At 39.4% G+C, this 16489-nt stretch overlaps 1 protein-coding gene across 1 annotated transcript in view; it reads right to left on the bottom strand.

Annotated features, from left to right (window-relative positions):
• Positions 1–16489, bottom strand: part of WDR3 (WD repeat domain 3) — a gene marked incomplete at its 5' end in the record, with an annotated part of 1037507 nt that overhangs the window by 474367 nt on the left and 546651 nt on the right. Inside the window, 1 exon segment of the mRNA XM_044071482.1 lies at positions 14299–14355. Within this exon segment, the coding sequence (XP_043927417.1) occupies positions 14299–14355 (57 nt within the window).

Genomic DNA, 16489 nt, shown 5'->3' with positions numbered 1-16489 from the left:
TGTGCACAACATCTACAGTTAGGAATATCCAGATCCAATTCAAAGGCTGGGGCTGCAGCTACCACACTAGGAACCTTGGCACCTTTTCCCTTCCCATATGTACTGCTTGAGCAACGCTAATATTTTATGTACCAGTGGGTGACTAGAGAGGACAGTGCTGGCAGAGGGGTGTTCTTCAAGTCCTGCTTGCATAACTGCAATGTTCTTAAGCGATCCACACTGCATCTGTTGGGCAGGAATCTGGCTTAGGTTGGAAGGATGCATGCTTTAATCCTTTTTGCTACTATCTTGGAGTATAATATGACATCTATGCTCAGCAAGGAAAAAGGTATATAGTAACTCACATAGGCTGGATCCTTCCCATGTTTGGGGAGCACTGTAATAATTCAATTTTGAGACTAAGGATTTATATGATCTTGACATGGTATTCTGTAAAAATCTTTGCCAGACTAGGGGAAAATAACTTCCCTTAACAGCTTTTACCATTCCAATTTGAATCCATCTGCGCCAGGAGCTTTTCCTTGGGAAGAATGGGATATAGTCTATTCAACATCTTGCTCTGTACACCTTATCACTGGCTTCTTCTGTTGTGATCATACCCCATGCTAGACCGTAGAGAAAGTTGGCGGCTTTCCTACTGGTGACATCTTGATCTTAACTTTGTGAATATAAAGATTCATAACACCCATAAAATTCCACATTTATATCTTTAGTTGAAAAGACCGAGTTGTTTTTAGAGGGAGAGGAAATGTGGAAATGAACATATTCTGTCTCCACCATCTCAGCCTACATGCCAGGAGAACACCCAGCTTGTTCCCTTCCACCCATGAACAAAGACGAACCCTTTCTATATATAGGCATGCTATATTAAGAGATTTCTTGGCTTCGCTAGAGCTCCAGAATTTACTAGAATTCCTGAACCTACGTCTTCTACAGGCTACCCAAGCTTTAGTAGCCTCGTCTTCTAAATGGTTAATCTTAGTGTTCCATTTAGATAAGATTAAGGATTTTGCCTTTGAGTTCTAACTTAAACAGATTCCCACCATACCACGGGTGGCATGGAACCAGGGGTTTGACCACGAGATATCTGGCGACTCATTGATATACCTTATCTTTCATATCTATATCTTTTAAAATTAGGATGTCCATCCTCTAAGGTATGGTATTTTTGCTCTCATTCAGGCTAAATAGCTCATGATCTGTATGTGGCGCTGTAATACTGGCCTTGACCATCTTGCCCATGAGTTTTTAGTCAATATGGCTAGATGACTTGCCGTATGTTATGTATGTGTAAGACAACTCACAGGGGGTGAATAAACACTAGGTGTCTACTAACCTTCCCTAGGAACAGTTCGTTTGAATTACCTCTTGGGTCTTGATGAGCTTTTCAGCTCTAGGGAGGGTCCTAACTGATACAGAATCGTCTCCTATGAGTATTTTGAGGGATGCACTATTGGATGTAAACACTGCTCAAAAAAAGTCAGAAAAAATGGTGGGTGGTCTACATCAGGCCCACAGACTGAAGCAACAGTAACTGAGCCCTCTGGCATTTGAAAAACTCATCACTAAGCAACCCTCTTGACCTTGAACTTTGTATTGTAACTGCCAACCTAAGCTGGCTTTGATTTGTAGGAATACTCCTGCCTTAGCAGAAACATTAAGGTCTTGCACAGAAGAACCATCCCATAATCTTCACAGTAACTGACCATGCTGTTTAAAATGGAAAAAAAAACAGGATCCAACCAAGAGACACACTGAGGCACAATAAGCTAGCGCTTTCATCCACTTTTAATGATGTGAACTTCTTCAGAAAAAATAATAAAAACCACCTACCCATCTTTTAAATGATTCATTACAGGAAATGATGTCATAATCTGCACAATCAAATAAATTTAAAGTAATAATACTATATAAAATAATTAATATATCTATAAAAATGTATATACATACATATAAATACTACATTATTATTACTTTAAATTTATTTGATTGTGCAGATTATGACATCATTTCCTGTAATGAATCATTTAAAAGATGGGTAGGTGGTTATTATTATTTTTTCCTGAAGAAGTTCACATCATTAAAAGTGGATGAAAGCGCTAGCTTATTGTGCCTTAGTGTGTCTCTTGGTTGGATCCTGTTTTTTTCCATTTTGAAGTTACTAGTTTGTCTTTTTCATGCTGTTTAGCTATTTTACATTCTTCACTTATAGGCTGATAATAAGCCCCTAATGTTTACTGAGGTAAAAAGTGCCATCTTATATGTTACAAGAATAAATCATAACCAAGTGTTATTACTTAATTAAGAAGAATAACTGTACACAAGGATTAAGGTAACTCAATCTATGACTTGATCATAATGTTCTTCGCAACAGTCACAAAGTAAAGTTAACAATAGGTGTTAACTATTAAAGAAGCAATCTAATAGTCTTGTCATCTTAACTTCATAAAACAAAAAACGGCAGCCAAAGGGAGAAAAGATGTTGTAACCGCCTTAGTTTTTAGCACTTTGTACTTTAGAATATCATCAGAAAACCCACCAAAGGGAGAAAAGATGTTGTATTCAACTTAGTTTTTAGCTCATTTGTTCTTTATTTGTAGTTTAGAACTTCAAGAAAATTGGGAAAATCTTGTCAACTTCATGACTTTGTGACTTCCAAGATATCCTGTCGCACAATTAGAAAAAAATATATCGTTAGCCAGCTTGCCCCGGTACTTACCCTTACTTGACTGTTCCTTTCTGCTTGATCTGTATCAAATGAGAATCAGGTGGCAAATGAGATTTGCTGTTGCCACAGCTACAGTTGGCATTGTTGAGTTTTCTGGGCAGTCCGAAAGTACTGGGCTGTCATCCATCTCATCCTGATTCATTAAAGGAACAAAACAATTGTTATCCACTCTCACCTCTGTAAAGAGCTGTTTTGCAAAGGATTTTCACACTCATGGACAGTCCTTTTCCCCCTTTGTGCTCCAGGTCCCTCCCCTCCCCATTTAGGTTGTATCTATCAGCAGACTCCATGCCTGATGACATAACAGCTGCACATTTCCTTAAGCCCATAGCTTCCTTCGCTTGGCCTGTTTTGAGCTGGTTTGTGATTTTAAGAGATTCCTGCTGGCTACTTCTTTTATCACTTTCTGCTGTAGGCTGGAGTTTTTTCAAGCTAAGCATGGAATGAGCTTCCGCGGGGAAGTTAAAGGATTTTCCTTGTCCTTTCCATTTAATCTGTAACACTGCAGGGTAGCTTAATCCAGATGCTATACTATTTTATAGGATATAGTCTGAATATTAGAAAATGCAGTCCTGACTTTCAGTGTCTCTGGAGCAGTCCTGGGAAAGCCACACATGTGAACCCAGTAGAAGACAGGGTTTTCCTTCCTTGGCCTGCAGCAACAGTCACAGCTTGTCCAGCTGGCTGACTAGCCTAAAGATTATTTGTCTTGAAGCAGTTGGCTGTTGACAGGGTGGTAGCAGTACTCTATGTGCTCTTTCTATCTGGGTGGGATATATTAGCTGTAGGTTGAGGGCTTCCATTAATGCTGGTGACAACATAGCATTACTCAGTACCATCGCATGAGGTTCCAGGAATAACCAAAGGTCTCCTTGTTCTTTACCTTCCAGCAGGCCTAGGAGCTGAAAGTTGCTGCAGCAAATTCAATCCTCTAAATTTACCAGCTTGTATTCTAAGCACTGAATGCACATAGAATGAGCGAAGATATCCTCCCTGCAGTGTAGTAATTTTGTGGCTTCACTATTGAATGACTATTCCAAAAATTCAGTTTTTGTGATGCATCTTTCTAATGCTACCTTAAATGCAGCATTTTTAGATCAAATTTGCACCATGTTATTCGGTACCCTGGCTATGAGGTTGGTAAGATTATCTAATTTCAGGCCCAAGTCATCAGGTGAAGTACTAGCATTTGCTGGACCTCTGAAGGACTGTGGCACTTTCCTCTAGCTTATGGTAAAACATTTTAAATTATTACAATTAAAGGAATGGGATTAACTTGAGGTAAAGTACCAAAGCAGAATCAAAATGCTGCTCAAGGCAACATAGGTGGACATGACCACCCCCCCCCGTGTAAATTCAGTTAGGATACGGAAAATAAGTCCCTCTAACTTTTGGGGGCTTTGGTATTCCAAGGAAGTTTTTTTTACTCCTGAACTCAATGAAATATCCCCTTACTGTGATATTTATGGCTCACTAGCCCCTGTGATGGCTTTCCATTGTTGTAGAATGTCTGGGTGGGTTTGGGGGGAAGGGGTAGAGAGAGGTGCTGTGGATAATCAGGACTACTCTCTGGGGGGGCACTGGATCCTTGGATCCCCAAGGTCTAGTATGATGTTCAGCTTGCCACTTTCAGCTCTGTATTGGTCTCTTGCCTCCAGCAGGTATCCCTTTTTCCTGCCTTGCAAGCAGTGGGCAAGATTAAGGGGGGGGGGGGGATTCCTGTTACTTCTAAATGTGGGAGACACAAAATTCTTTAGCTGTTTTGATTTATTTTCCTTTCTTGTCTAGTTATTTAAAAACTTTCTCAGTGGAGGTACCAAAAAGGAACTCTTTGTTCCATGTTATAATGTACCAGAAGACATCTTTGCCAATGATGTGCTTTCTTTTTGTAGATTATTAAATCTGAAATTATATTTTTTGGATAGACATGATCAAAAAGTAGCACTTCTAGGTTTAAGTTCAAGCCCTCTACTTTTACACCCCCATTAACAAATGTGTGGCCAGCTTTCAGCATCAACTGTTGAAGGAATTGCATTATACATATCAAGTTCATTCTATCATTAGGAGAAAGAACTTGGCTAAGGTGGAATGGCAGGCTATGAAAGATTTGTCTTCCAAAAAACAAGTTATTAATAAGGCTGATAAAGGGGGTACTGTAGTTGTATGGGACTGGGCCATGTTCTATGTAGAACCCCAAAAACAGTTATCAGACCATCAATACTACCAAAGAATGTCCCTGGATCCCACTTCAACATTTAAGATGGAAATTGACAGTTTTTGGAGGTTGCAGTAGAGAAGGGTACTATTTCCAGAGAAATATTTTGTCAGTTGACAGTACAGGATCCTATGAGACAATATTTGCATCTTTTACCTAAGATTTATAAAAATATAAATTATCCACCTGGTAGGTCCACTGTTTCTGGTAAGGGGTCTTTGATGGAACCATTAATTGAATTCCTTACGTATTATTTAAAACCTTTGTTAAAAATGGTACAATCTAGGATTCAAAATACTTCTGAATTTTTGATTATTATTGAACATATGCAATTATATCATAGTTGGTTACTGTGCACATTAGTTGTAAAAGCTCTGTATACTAACATTCCTCACTGGGCAGGCTTGCTGGCCTTAAAATATTGGTTGAATAGAACCTTAATTTATAGCCCGGGTTTCAACACATTTTTATTATGTTTGGCTGAACATGTTTTAACAAAAAATGTGTTTTATTTCAGACAGGAATGTTACTTACATATTAGGGGTACAGCTATGGGTGTGTCATTTGCGCCCACTTATGCTAACCTCTTTATGTGTTTTATTGAAGAACAGATTATTTATGATGAGCCCCATAATATTGATTTAGAAACTATGGACATCTGGAGATGTTATTTGGATGACTGTTGGTTAGTCTGAAGGTCTGATGTTACCTTAATGATAATAAATGGGGTATCCAATTCAGTATACATCATGACCCCAGACAGATTACACGCCTAGCTGTCCTAGTTACTGTGGAGGAAGATGGGACTTTGAGTAGTCGCATATTTAAGAAGTTTCCCCAGGTAAACAGCTTTTTGCAAGTTAGTAGTTGCCACCTCTCACATGTTATAAAAATTATACCAAATTCTCAGTTTATGAGATTAAAAATCATTTGTTCCTCCAAATCGGTATATAATACTGAAATGCAGGACATGAGGAGGTTGTGGGATAGAGGATTTAAGCAATCTGATACACAGAACATCTGTGATTCAATAAGGCAAGTTGGTAGGAAGCAATTACTACAATACCAACCAAGACAGGATCTGATTGGACCCCCTAGGCTGATCACAAATTTTGGTTGTAACACTAGCTTTTTTATGAACTTTGTTCAAAAATACTGGTACATTCTACTGACAGATGATCGTTTAAAAAACGTATTACCTGGCAGATGCCTTTTTTCTTTTAGAAGGGTAAGACTTTGGGTGAATGGTTTAATCACTATAAGAAAGGTGACTTAGCTAAACAAACTTTGGAACAGTTAACTTTAAGGGGTGCAGTAGTGAAAGGTTGCCATTCCTGTGGTCATTGTAGTTTTTGTAAATATGTTCCAAAGGCTGAGTGCTTTTCATCTTCTGACACATCAAAGGTGCATCAAATTAACATTTTTGGGAACTGTGATACAGAGTGGGTCATATATCTGGTCACATGCAGTTGTTCAGCATTTTACATTGGACAAACGTCACGCTCATTGAAACTCAGGATTTCAGAACATCTTAGTCTCATTAGATGTGCCAGAGGATCCAATGCTTTATACAAACATACTTTACAGCATAAAACTGCAAGGTTTCATTTTGTTCTTATTGATAAGATTGTGTTAAACAGGGATAATAAAGGAGGCTAGCACACTATGTTAAATAATAAAGAAAAAGGTTGGATTATTAGGCTGGGAGCTTTGTCTCCTCCTGGACTTAATGGGAATTTGTAAGAGACCAATCATTTGTAAGGGATGGGTATTTAAGTCTTGTAAGATTGTCTGTTAGTATTGAAGCACTGATGAAGGCTAATTAAGTTGAAACCGGTATGCTGTTGTGGTGGAATAAAGCTATATTTGCTTAGTAAAGAATTGTGCTATTTATTTATCCACTTACCATAGTTTGAGGAGTGCTGGCTTGTGTGTTGGTGTATACCAAAGAGGAACTCCTCATCTAGTGGGGCTGAGAGAGTCCCCAGTCAGTTATGTCTACATGTGACAGACCCCTTAGCAGCTGCCCTACATGATGCATCCAATGGATTACAGCCACATTTTAGTGAGTGCCTAGATACCTGGAGTACTGATCTAGCTGTTTCCTGTATACCCCTTTGTAGGCTCTTGCCTGAGATCTACTTTGCCTTAGTAACGATGTTCTTTTGTAAGAGACTCCATGTACTTTAACATGTGAAAATGGCAGTTAAAAGACCTCATAGCCAGGGTAGCTGAAGTCTTTTTTCCAAAATCTATCAAGCATTCTGCTCTCTCTGTCATTTGGTAATGGATGTTTGGCTGCACTCTTAGGGCTGTCTTTGTAGATTCACTTTACACAACCAAGGCATCTGCCTGTGGGTTCTTTTAAAGGGTGCTTGCCGGTGTCACGTTCTCTATAAAAGCAATCTTGCTTCCTAGGGACAGGAGGAAGGGAGTCAGGGTACAGAGCTGTGTCCTCAGACATCTTCCAGAGCTACATGCACAGGTGGAATATCTACAGGTCTGGGGGATGGCAGGCTCAGAAGCTCTCTGTAATGTGTCTAGGCCTGAGAACTCTTTGTTCTCCCAATTAAATGCCTCTTTCATCTTGTGCAGAGTTTTCCCAAAAGATAGAGAACAGAGAAAAGTAGGTCATCTAAATCTAAGTTAGGGAAAGATTTAGGAGGGAGGTGTTCAGCATAAGACAGCTTCTTCCTCATCTTTGAATTCTGAGTCCTTCTGGGAGATGCATCTCTCCTTTTTACCAGGAAAACCTCTTGGAACAGGCACCTGTGGCTGGACTGTTCCACTGGACTTCATGAAATCCAAGAACGTTTGGGGCAGCTTAAAAAGGTCCTATGCACCAATCTGGGTAAAGAGGCTGAAGACTGAGGTGCCATGGGCTGGGGCAAAGTAATTGGTCTCTTGGGTTTGTGTGTCCAGGGTTCTGAAATAAAGGCCTCAAAATACGGGCAGGTGGCCACAACCTCTATCCCGTCCCCTGGAATTTTCTCATGTACTACTACCCAAGAAATACTGCTCTCTCCCTCGTTAGAAGCCAAAGGCTTGTGAAGTGGCTTCGGACCAGAACAGTAAAGTGTGGCCTCCTACCATGGTGGCCTCCCTCAGGGGTTGCACTAGACTGCTCAGTCCCAGCAATCAGACCAGGGGGCTGCAAAGCTGCCTCACTTAACCTGTCGATAGAAGATCTGACTATGGATGCGGAAAGCTCTCCATTGCCCCCAAATGTCCTTCTCCTTCTGTTTCTTGAGTACGGAATTGGCTGAAGCAGAGGCCTGTACTGTTGGGTCAGAAGACTTCATGTGGGCTACAAGGACTTTGGCCCTACGTTTCATAGTTTTGGAATGAAACCAAGTACAATACTGACAAGAAATATCATGCTGTGGCTGCAAGCAGCACAAACAATATGACTGGATATCTTTATGTGGGATTTGCTTCCCATACTTCCAGCAGTTACTGACCTTTGTAAACATTAATTAGAAAAAAAAAAACTTCCCCAACAGCGTACTTATCTGAAAGTAGGTTGGAAGTAACTCCAGAAAAATCAGCTGACTAACTGTGAGCATTTGATAAACACAGTAGTGGATCAGACTGCAAGGCTAGAAAGAACTGAAGATGGTGCAGACACTCCTTGTATACCCTGACACCTGGATGCTGGTCCTTAAATGTCCTTTGGGTGGAGATGATGCAAAAACTTTGGAAAATGAGCCAGTCACAGGCATCTGCATGACAGGAAGACCCAAGAATCAGTACTGCAACACGGACTATGAAGATCAACAGTGGCAGGGCTAGCCACCCAGCAGTGTGGACACTGGCTCTATATGATGCTCACTGCTGACGTTATACCCTGATCCCATGTGCAAAAAAAAATGGGAAAAGGGTCTTATGGATGGATATCGTTACATAGTTGCCAGCCTTTGCTGAAATCTGTAATAAATACAGTAACTGTATAATTTTAATGATTCATTCACTATCTCTGAACTGAGTCTCTCTTTCAAAATGTCTCCCTGCACTGGATCATAAATTTCTGATAACTTCTTGGTCTTACTGCGAGGGTTGCAAAGGTGTAGTGCACGACTTCTTCTGAAACTTCTACATGATCCTACTCTCCTTGTCATTAGAAAATGTATTTAGGTTAGGGATATCTTTTAAACCTCTAGGTAACTCAAAATAAAGAAAAGGAGGGCCATCTACTGGGTTCTTAAACAGATGATACAAATGGTCTTGTACTGTGCAGAATTTATTTAGTTTCTTGATGCTGGGGGCTTGGATCTGGCCCCGGTGGGAATTCTCAAAGACATCCTCAAATACCTCTATAACTGCTGTTTGTCTGTATGGTGATGGTGGGGGCTGCAGAATGACAGAACTGTTCAGTAAAAACTTTTTGGGAAGGGGAAGATCTCGGGCTTTCCAAATTAAAAAGATTTCTCAAAAAGTTAATCACTTCTCAGATTGAGACATACTCAGGAAAGGACCTGAAGGAACTACACCCATCATCCTCTGAATTAAATCTCAGAGAAAGTGGATGTGGTCTAAAGAGGCAAGATCTTTCTCCTCTCTTATTCTGAATTCAAAGATTCCTCGGGGGCAGGGGGCCTTTTTTGCTTTCTGACAATAAACCTTTGAAATAGAAAGGACACGAATCACAACCACAGTAGAGACATTTCTTCACAGCACTGCAAAGTATTCTTCTGTGAAGTTCCTGCAGTCATACAACAGTGGAAGCATCCCAGACAGCTGTATGGTGGGCATCCGCATCTCTAATGTCTGAGACCAAGACAACTGTGGGCCACAGCGCCTGTCTGCAAAAACAGACCATATATGAAGCATGCCCTACAATGACATGCATCTTCATAGACATCTAAAAAAAATCTACAGGATGTTGGTAGCTAACAGAGAAAAGGGACAGAAGTCTACCTCTGGGTCACTGGGGTTAAGCCAATAACCATTGTGGGCACCAGGGAGCCAAGTGTCCAGCTGTGGCACTGTAACATTTATTTTAGAAGTTAACTCTGAAACTTGCAGATTGGTTTGCCCTGAAAATACAATGCCACTTTGCACATCAGTTATCACAAAAGGAAATCAAAAGTGTAGGGAAAATCTAGGGAACACAAAATGTTTCAGAGGTAGCAGCTAACTCTGGCCTCTGCAGTCCACTTAAGTCAACACGGCTTTGGATGCTCAGCCCACATCCTCCTTAATCATACTTTTCTGGCTTTCTTCATTTTAAGATGCTTTGAGTAGCATCTGAAGACATCCAATGTTTCTTGCTCTTCTCTATGAGGACTGATACTAGGAAGAAAGCTTATCTTCAAAAGGAAGGGACATGCATCATCTAAGTCAAAGCTGCAAACTTAAGGAGTTCAAACAAAACCTTTAAAGTACCTGGCTTTCCCTAGCAAGGTTTTTTTATAAAGACGTTCTATACTTACTATAAAATTCCATGTGTGTTGTTCATCTAATTTTTTATTCGCACTGATGGGATCAGATCCAATCCATTGGATCCATTTTGGCCATTCGAAAACCTTGAAGTCTTCGGCAAAGTTCATGGACATCCCTCTTTATCCATAATGCACCCCTCTAGCTTCCTCAGATCCTGTTTGCCACGCTGCGAACAAGAAGGTTCTACCAGCAAGCTTTGGGCTAAGTGTTTTCATTTTAGATTTCTTAACTATTTTCTCTTAATAGCTTTGTCCCTTTAAACAGCCTTTATATCTTTCCCCTTACTCTGAGTGATAGGCCTGTTTATACCACTTTTATCTCTTTCTCTCCATGGTTGGCATCCATTTAAATTACAGGGCATCTAACCAATGTCCGTTTTAGTTAAGAGGACATTTCACCCCTTTATTCCTGTCTAACTAATGCCTGTTTTACTTAGCGGACGTTATTTCTTTATCCATTCTTGCTGTCCCGTTCTATCCTGTCCTGGTTTATTCAGTGGTTGTGAGTATGCCCCTTTCTTTTCTAAGCATGTCACAAAAAGAAAGGAAGCCTTTTTGCTTCAAAAAGCATGAGCAATGTGGGAAGATGTCCCTTAGCGATTCGCACCCTCTCCTCCTGGTCGACCAGGAGTCTCCCCAATGAAGATGTGGACAGAGTGGTGCAAAGGTTATTGAAGTTAATCCTAAACATTCAAATCTTTATTAATTATTGCCCATGACACCTCCTTTGGTTGATAAAAATATTCCTGGAAAGTAAGATACAAGCAGTGAAAATGTTTTAATCTCTTTAGTTTTAAATACAGGTCAGGAATATTTTTATCAACCAAAGCAGGTGTCATGGACAATAATAAAGAGTTGAAGGTTTAGGACTACCCGATGTGAAGGTATATTTTAGAGCTAGGCATTTACGGCTCATACACATTACACAAGCAGAAGGTTAAAAGCCAAAGTGGATAGGGATGATGATGAAAGAGGGGTGTGTGTGTGTGTGTGTGTGTGTGTGTGTGTGTGTGTGTGTGTGTGTGTGTGTGTGTGTGTGTGTGTGTGTGTTGGGGGGGGTTAAGAAGTAATGAGTGAATACGACTTTGGATGCAAGCCTTTAAGGAGGACAACAACCATACAGAATATTAAAACACTTTGCTACTTAGAGTTTAAGAGATAATCCAACATGGGAATGGAGAAAGGACATTTTACCAACAGGGATGACTGCAAGTAGGGGTAAAGAAATTAGGCAAGAGGGGAGTAGAATTTACTTGAGAAAATTAACAAAGCAGCCAAGATTTTGAGAACTACATTGCTTACCAGGGACTGATAAGAGTACAGACAAAAAGAAAGGGACAGATGATTTGTAAATGAAAGCTCAGCTCTTGTAGTGTTTTAGCTAAGCCTACAAAAGAAGTTGCTGTTAAAGAGGGACAATTAGTAGAGCATATAAAATACTGCATGATAAAAAGAATCAATCAGAGGAGATTAAAAGAGTGGAAAGCGAATGGAAAGGTACTACACAAAGGAACAATGGGAGGACAACTGTACAGCTCCCAAGCATGCAAAAACATTTAGAAGGTTTAGGATTTCGCTTGGAAGTTTTTGCAAAGGTATGTTTATACCTCAAGCAGATTTCAGGGCTTCTTTTATCAGGAGATAAGCAAATGCTGGAGATGTGATGGGAAAGGGAGTGGTAACTGGGAACGTTTTTTGGAATGCAATGCCTTAGTGGTTTTTAAAAATTCCATACAGAACACAATGTAATAAATGATGGGGGATCAAATGGTTGAAACTAAGGAAATGATTCTTCTGAGTTGGGATACAGGATCTGAACTGTCAAGGCACAGACAGTAAGGCCTTATTACGTTTAATGCATTTGGCTACCAAAAAAAAAGCAAACAAATGGAAATTAAAACCTAAACCAACTGTAACAAAAAAGCAAGAAAATGGAAATTAAAACCCAATGCAACTGTAACTGAAGCACTGAATATTGTAAAGGAAGTACAAGAATTGGAAGTAGGAGCTTTAGAAAAGGGAATGAACAAATTGCATAGACATAAATGGAATTTGGAGGAGCAATACATGCAGATTAGTGCTCAGGAAAAGGGAAATTTAAAGGAAGGAAGGAATGGAGAGTTTTATATCATGTTGGAGCGAATGAAAATTGTTAAATGTATACTGTATGACAACATCAAAAGAAATGTTAGTAAGGCTTGTTTTCTTGTAATATCATGTTATTTAATAAAGATGTTTAAAAAAAGGTGGCTGGGAAGGTTGCATTTCTATGACCAACGATCTTGAGTTTTTGAAGATCCATAGGAAACAAAAGAAGTGTACAGCATTGCAGAAGGCCTCTGAAAATAACAGCAATCTGAAGACCACATCTAATCAAACTTATGCTACATTTATTTTTGTACTTCGTGTCACCAAATACGTAATCAAACCACCACAAGCTATCAATTATAATTATGTACAAATCAAAGGCAAACTACCAAGACTCATTATTCAAATCCATATTCCACCATTGTAACAAGTCCTCTTAAATACCCTTAGATAACGCAAGTCAAGTATTTCAGCAGCATCTTCATAGACATTCTAAATTCCTTAGCAACTGTTTGCAGAAAAAAAGTTGGTGCAAAGTAGCATCCTGACGATCACGAGGCACAGCAATGACTTTAAGAGACAATGCCTGGAAAAACCACACAGTTACAATCCTACAAAACTGTCAGAAATGTAAAAAACAGGCAAGTACAAAAGAAAAGAAAAATAAATTTCAAAACCAAAAGATGAAAGACTTAACACCCTGGAGGTCGAGTAGGTTTCCACACCTTACTTTATTAACAAACACAGATTTAAAATTTAAATTTCACTAATCTGCAAAGTAAAAACTCACATAATCCAAAACAAGTATGGAACAACATAAAAAGTAATACAGCCAGGCAAAAAAATTAAACCAAACTCACTCCCAAACAATAACTACATTACAGCATGCTCAATAAACAACCTCTTCACAGAATCAATATCAAACCAATCAAATCACACAAAGTCAACAAACTAGGATTTTAATCCAGATAAATATGGCAACTTCACCCTGCAAACTACTCCTGTTCACCAAATCAAGAAACTGTTCAAACAAATTAAATCAACTGTTGTCATATTAGATAATCTAACAGGAGAATACATGACGAAATAGCACTACCCCCTTACTATTCCAGTAACAAAATAGTATGTCCCAACACTATGGCAACAACCATACCTTACAAGCATACACAAAATTAGGAACAAACTTCTGACCTACAGTTGTACTATTGCCTTTATCAAAAATACTGAAAAATGCATTCGGAAATAATTTCTTCTACAAAATAATAATAATAACATCTTCTACAAAATAATCTACTATCAAATACACACCATGGTTTCAGACCAGGAATCACAACTGGAACTGCACTATTTACTGCTCATAAAACTTAAAATAAAAAAACACTGTGGGCTGTTTGGTTATTTTATAGTGAGAATTTGTAAGTCAACAAGACACACAAGCATATGTTTCACAAAGATCAAACTTTAGTGACTGCACTTTACAGTTCTGATCAAAAAGCCATCTTATTTCCGTCCAGGACTCGTACATAAACTACATACACAAATATACAGACACAAAAATACACTACCTCACATGTACAAAGGTGGTACTTACAAGGAATAATGAACATAATGTAAAAAAATAAATAAAATAAACTTTCAACTCCAACACTACATTAAAACTATTCTACATACTTTGTTAGACTCAAATCCCAAAGCACTTTGTGACGGGTTAAAACTGTTTCATATCTTGACAGTCTAATTCTGAATCTTTTGTTTTCCTTCATGGAAGTTCAGAAAAAATTAACTTAATGACCAGCAAAATTTTACACCAGTTAATCGGTACTCACATATGATATGTCCATGCATAGCACTGGAAGTTTATGTCCATAAAGTGACAAGAAAAACTAGAAAAAAAAAAGAAAAGAAATATTAGCATACTGTTATTTACCTGGGAGTCAGAGTCATAAACAATATTACAGTTTTGCAAAGAGTGAAGAAAAATATACATTCTTACTTTTACAGATGACTTATGACAGCACTCTCCTTCAAGTGTTCAGTTGATGGGGTCCTGTCTCTTTCAATGGACTTCATATAGATTATATATATAACATTTATATAATAAACTGAAAGTGGTGAACTGCAGTTGGGTACAATCCCTGGATATGTAAATGAATACGCTGTGCAAGAACACTTTCTTCTGATATACCAAGGACATTTAAAGAATGCATCTCAATGCTGATAAAGGATTTCTGCTAAGTAAAACATATTCTGAACTGAGACTGCTCTGTGACATACAAGAATAAAGCCTCGACTATGACAAAAGTGACCAGAGTTTGATCAGCAACTCATGCACCTGTAGGCGCTTGCCAGGTTGGATAGAAGCATGTGGCTTTTGCTGACGCGTCCATCCCAGGGGCAAGGAGGTGGCTTGACTTGCCACATACGGCAACACCTTGCAGAAGCACAATTCGTTACCCAGTGGAGACCAAGCCATTTGAGTCTGTACAGTCATGATGATTAGCATCAGTAAGTAAAGAGGAATACACCATGCAGAGGCATCCTTCACTTCAGAGTGCAATGGCAGACTAAGCAGAGGCACCAAGGGTGAGGAGGCGGCTCTCAGTGAGAAGTGGTCAAGCCATGCCCAGGATCAGCAAGCTGATCTGCTCTTTACCACTAGACTCTCACCAGGGAATGGAAAGCTAATTAGGGCTCCCAGGCAGGAATGAGTGGGCCAACCTAGCCAAGGAGTGTTCAGAACTAATAGGTTTCAGCAGTGGAGCCACTGAGCGATGTCCTACAGAAGAAAGTAAAAAAAAAAAATGCTTTGACTAAATTCTGTCTAGCAACAGAGACATGGCACAAAATGAAGTTAAAAACAGCCAATACATGATAAAAACTGAGCATTCCCTCTGCCTAATAAAAGAAATAGCATATTGAAAGGTCCATGTAAATGATATTCTGGATTATGACACTGCTTTAAGAAAATGGAATGTAGAAAATGTGTGCTAAACCACGACATCATACTCTGTAAACAAGTGTGTGTGTGTGTGTGTGTGGGGGGGCAGCATGCTAGTAGGGAGGTAACTAAGGATTTGTAGGTGGGGGTGTTAGGATAATATTTCCTTACTGATGGTCCATAAGGGGCATGGGACCAGCCTGGGGGTAAACTTACAATTTCCTAAACAACTACTCAAGTATGTGTTTGAACAGAGTCAGGGATGAACTCTGATTTACATGGATGGGGAGACTATTCCATTGCGCAGGAATCCTTTAGGACACATCTCTGTCTATCCAGCATGTTCTGTTTATGTCATAAGCAAAGTTTAGCTCCTTGTATCTAATGTTTCTGGTGCCATTTGTTTTGCACATGTGCAACAGATCCATCAGTGCTGGGTCTGAGGATGGTCTGTAACAGACAACAATCCCCTCTCAGCAGCCTGTAGGAGAATGAATACAGAGGCACAATCTTAAGGCGATTACTGAAGGACAGGGTATTCATACCCTGAATTCTCCTGGTGAGAAACCTTTGTGGGCATTCCAACTGTTGCAAGTGTCTTGCTAGATACATAGCAAAGGGGACACTGGATTCAATGATAAAGTCTGATAAGGGCCAAGTAGAGTGGTACTATAATATCCTTGGACCTGTGTATCATATCCTTACCTATAAGCTGGGTGACAAAGAATGATCTTTTACTATCTTAGTTATATGTTGGTCAAAGGCCAGACTGCTGTCTACATACGTTCCCAGATCCCTTATTACTGGGTCACCTCTTAGGGGTATTTTTATCAATGGAGTACTTAACTTGGGTTGAGAGTTTACCACAGGGCATTATGATACATTTTTTGTCAATGAGTTGTAGGCCATAGTTTTGGCACCAATCATTTGTGCTAAATCCTCTTGCAAGAAGCTGGTGTCTTGAGGGGAATCTATAATAACTCACAGTTTACAGTCATCTCCAAACTTGGTGAGTCAGAGGTCTTGAACATTAGCTTTGACCTCAGAGAAGTAGATGCCAAACAGGAGTGGGCTCAGCA

This window comes from Protopterus annectens, chromosome 5.part0 (assembly GCF_019279795.1).
Source record: "Protopterus annectens isolate FY-2018-M chromosome 5.part0, PAN1.0, whole genome shotgun sequence".
Taxonomy (NCBI): Eukaryota; Metazoa; Chordata; order Ceratodontiformes; family Protopteridae; genus Protopterus; species Protopterus annectens.
The sequence above is the reverse complement of the archived record's forward strand: the minus strand, read 5'-3'. Positions and strand labels throughout refer to the sequence as shown.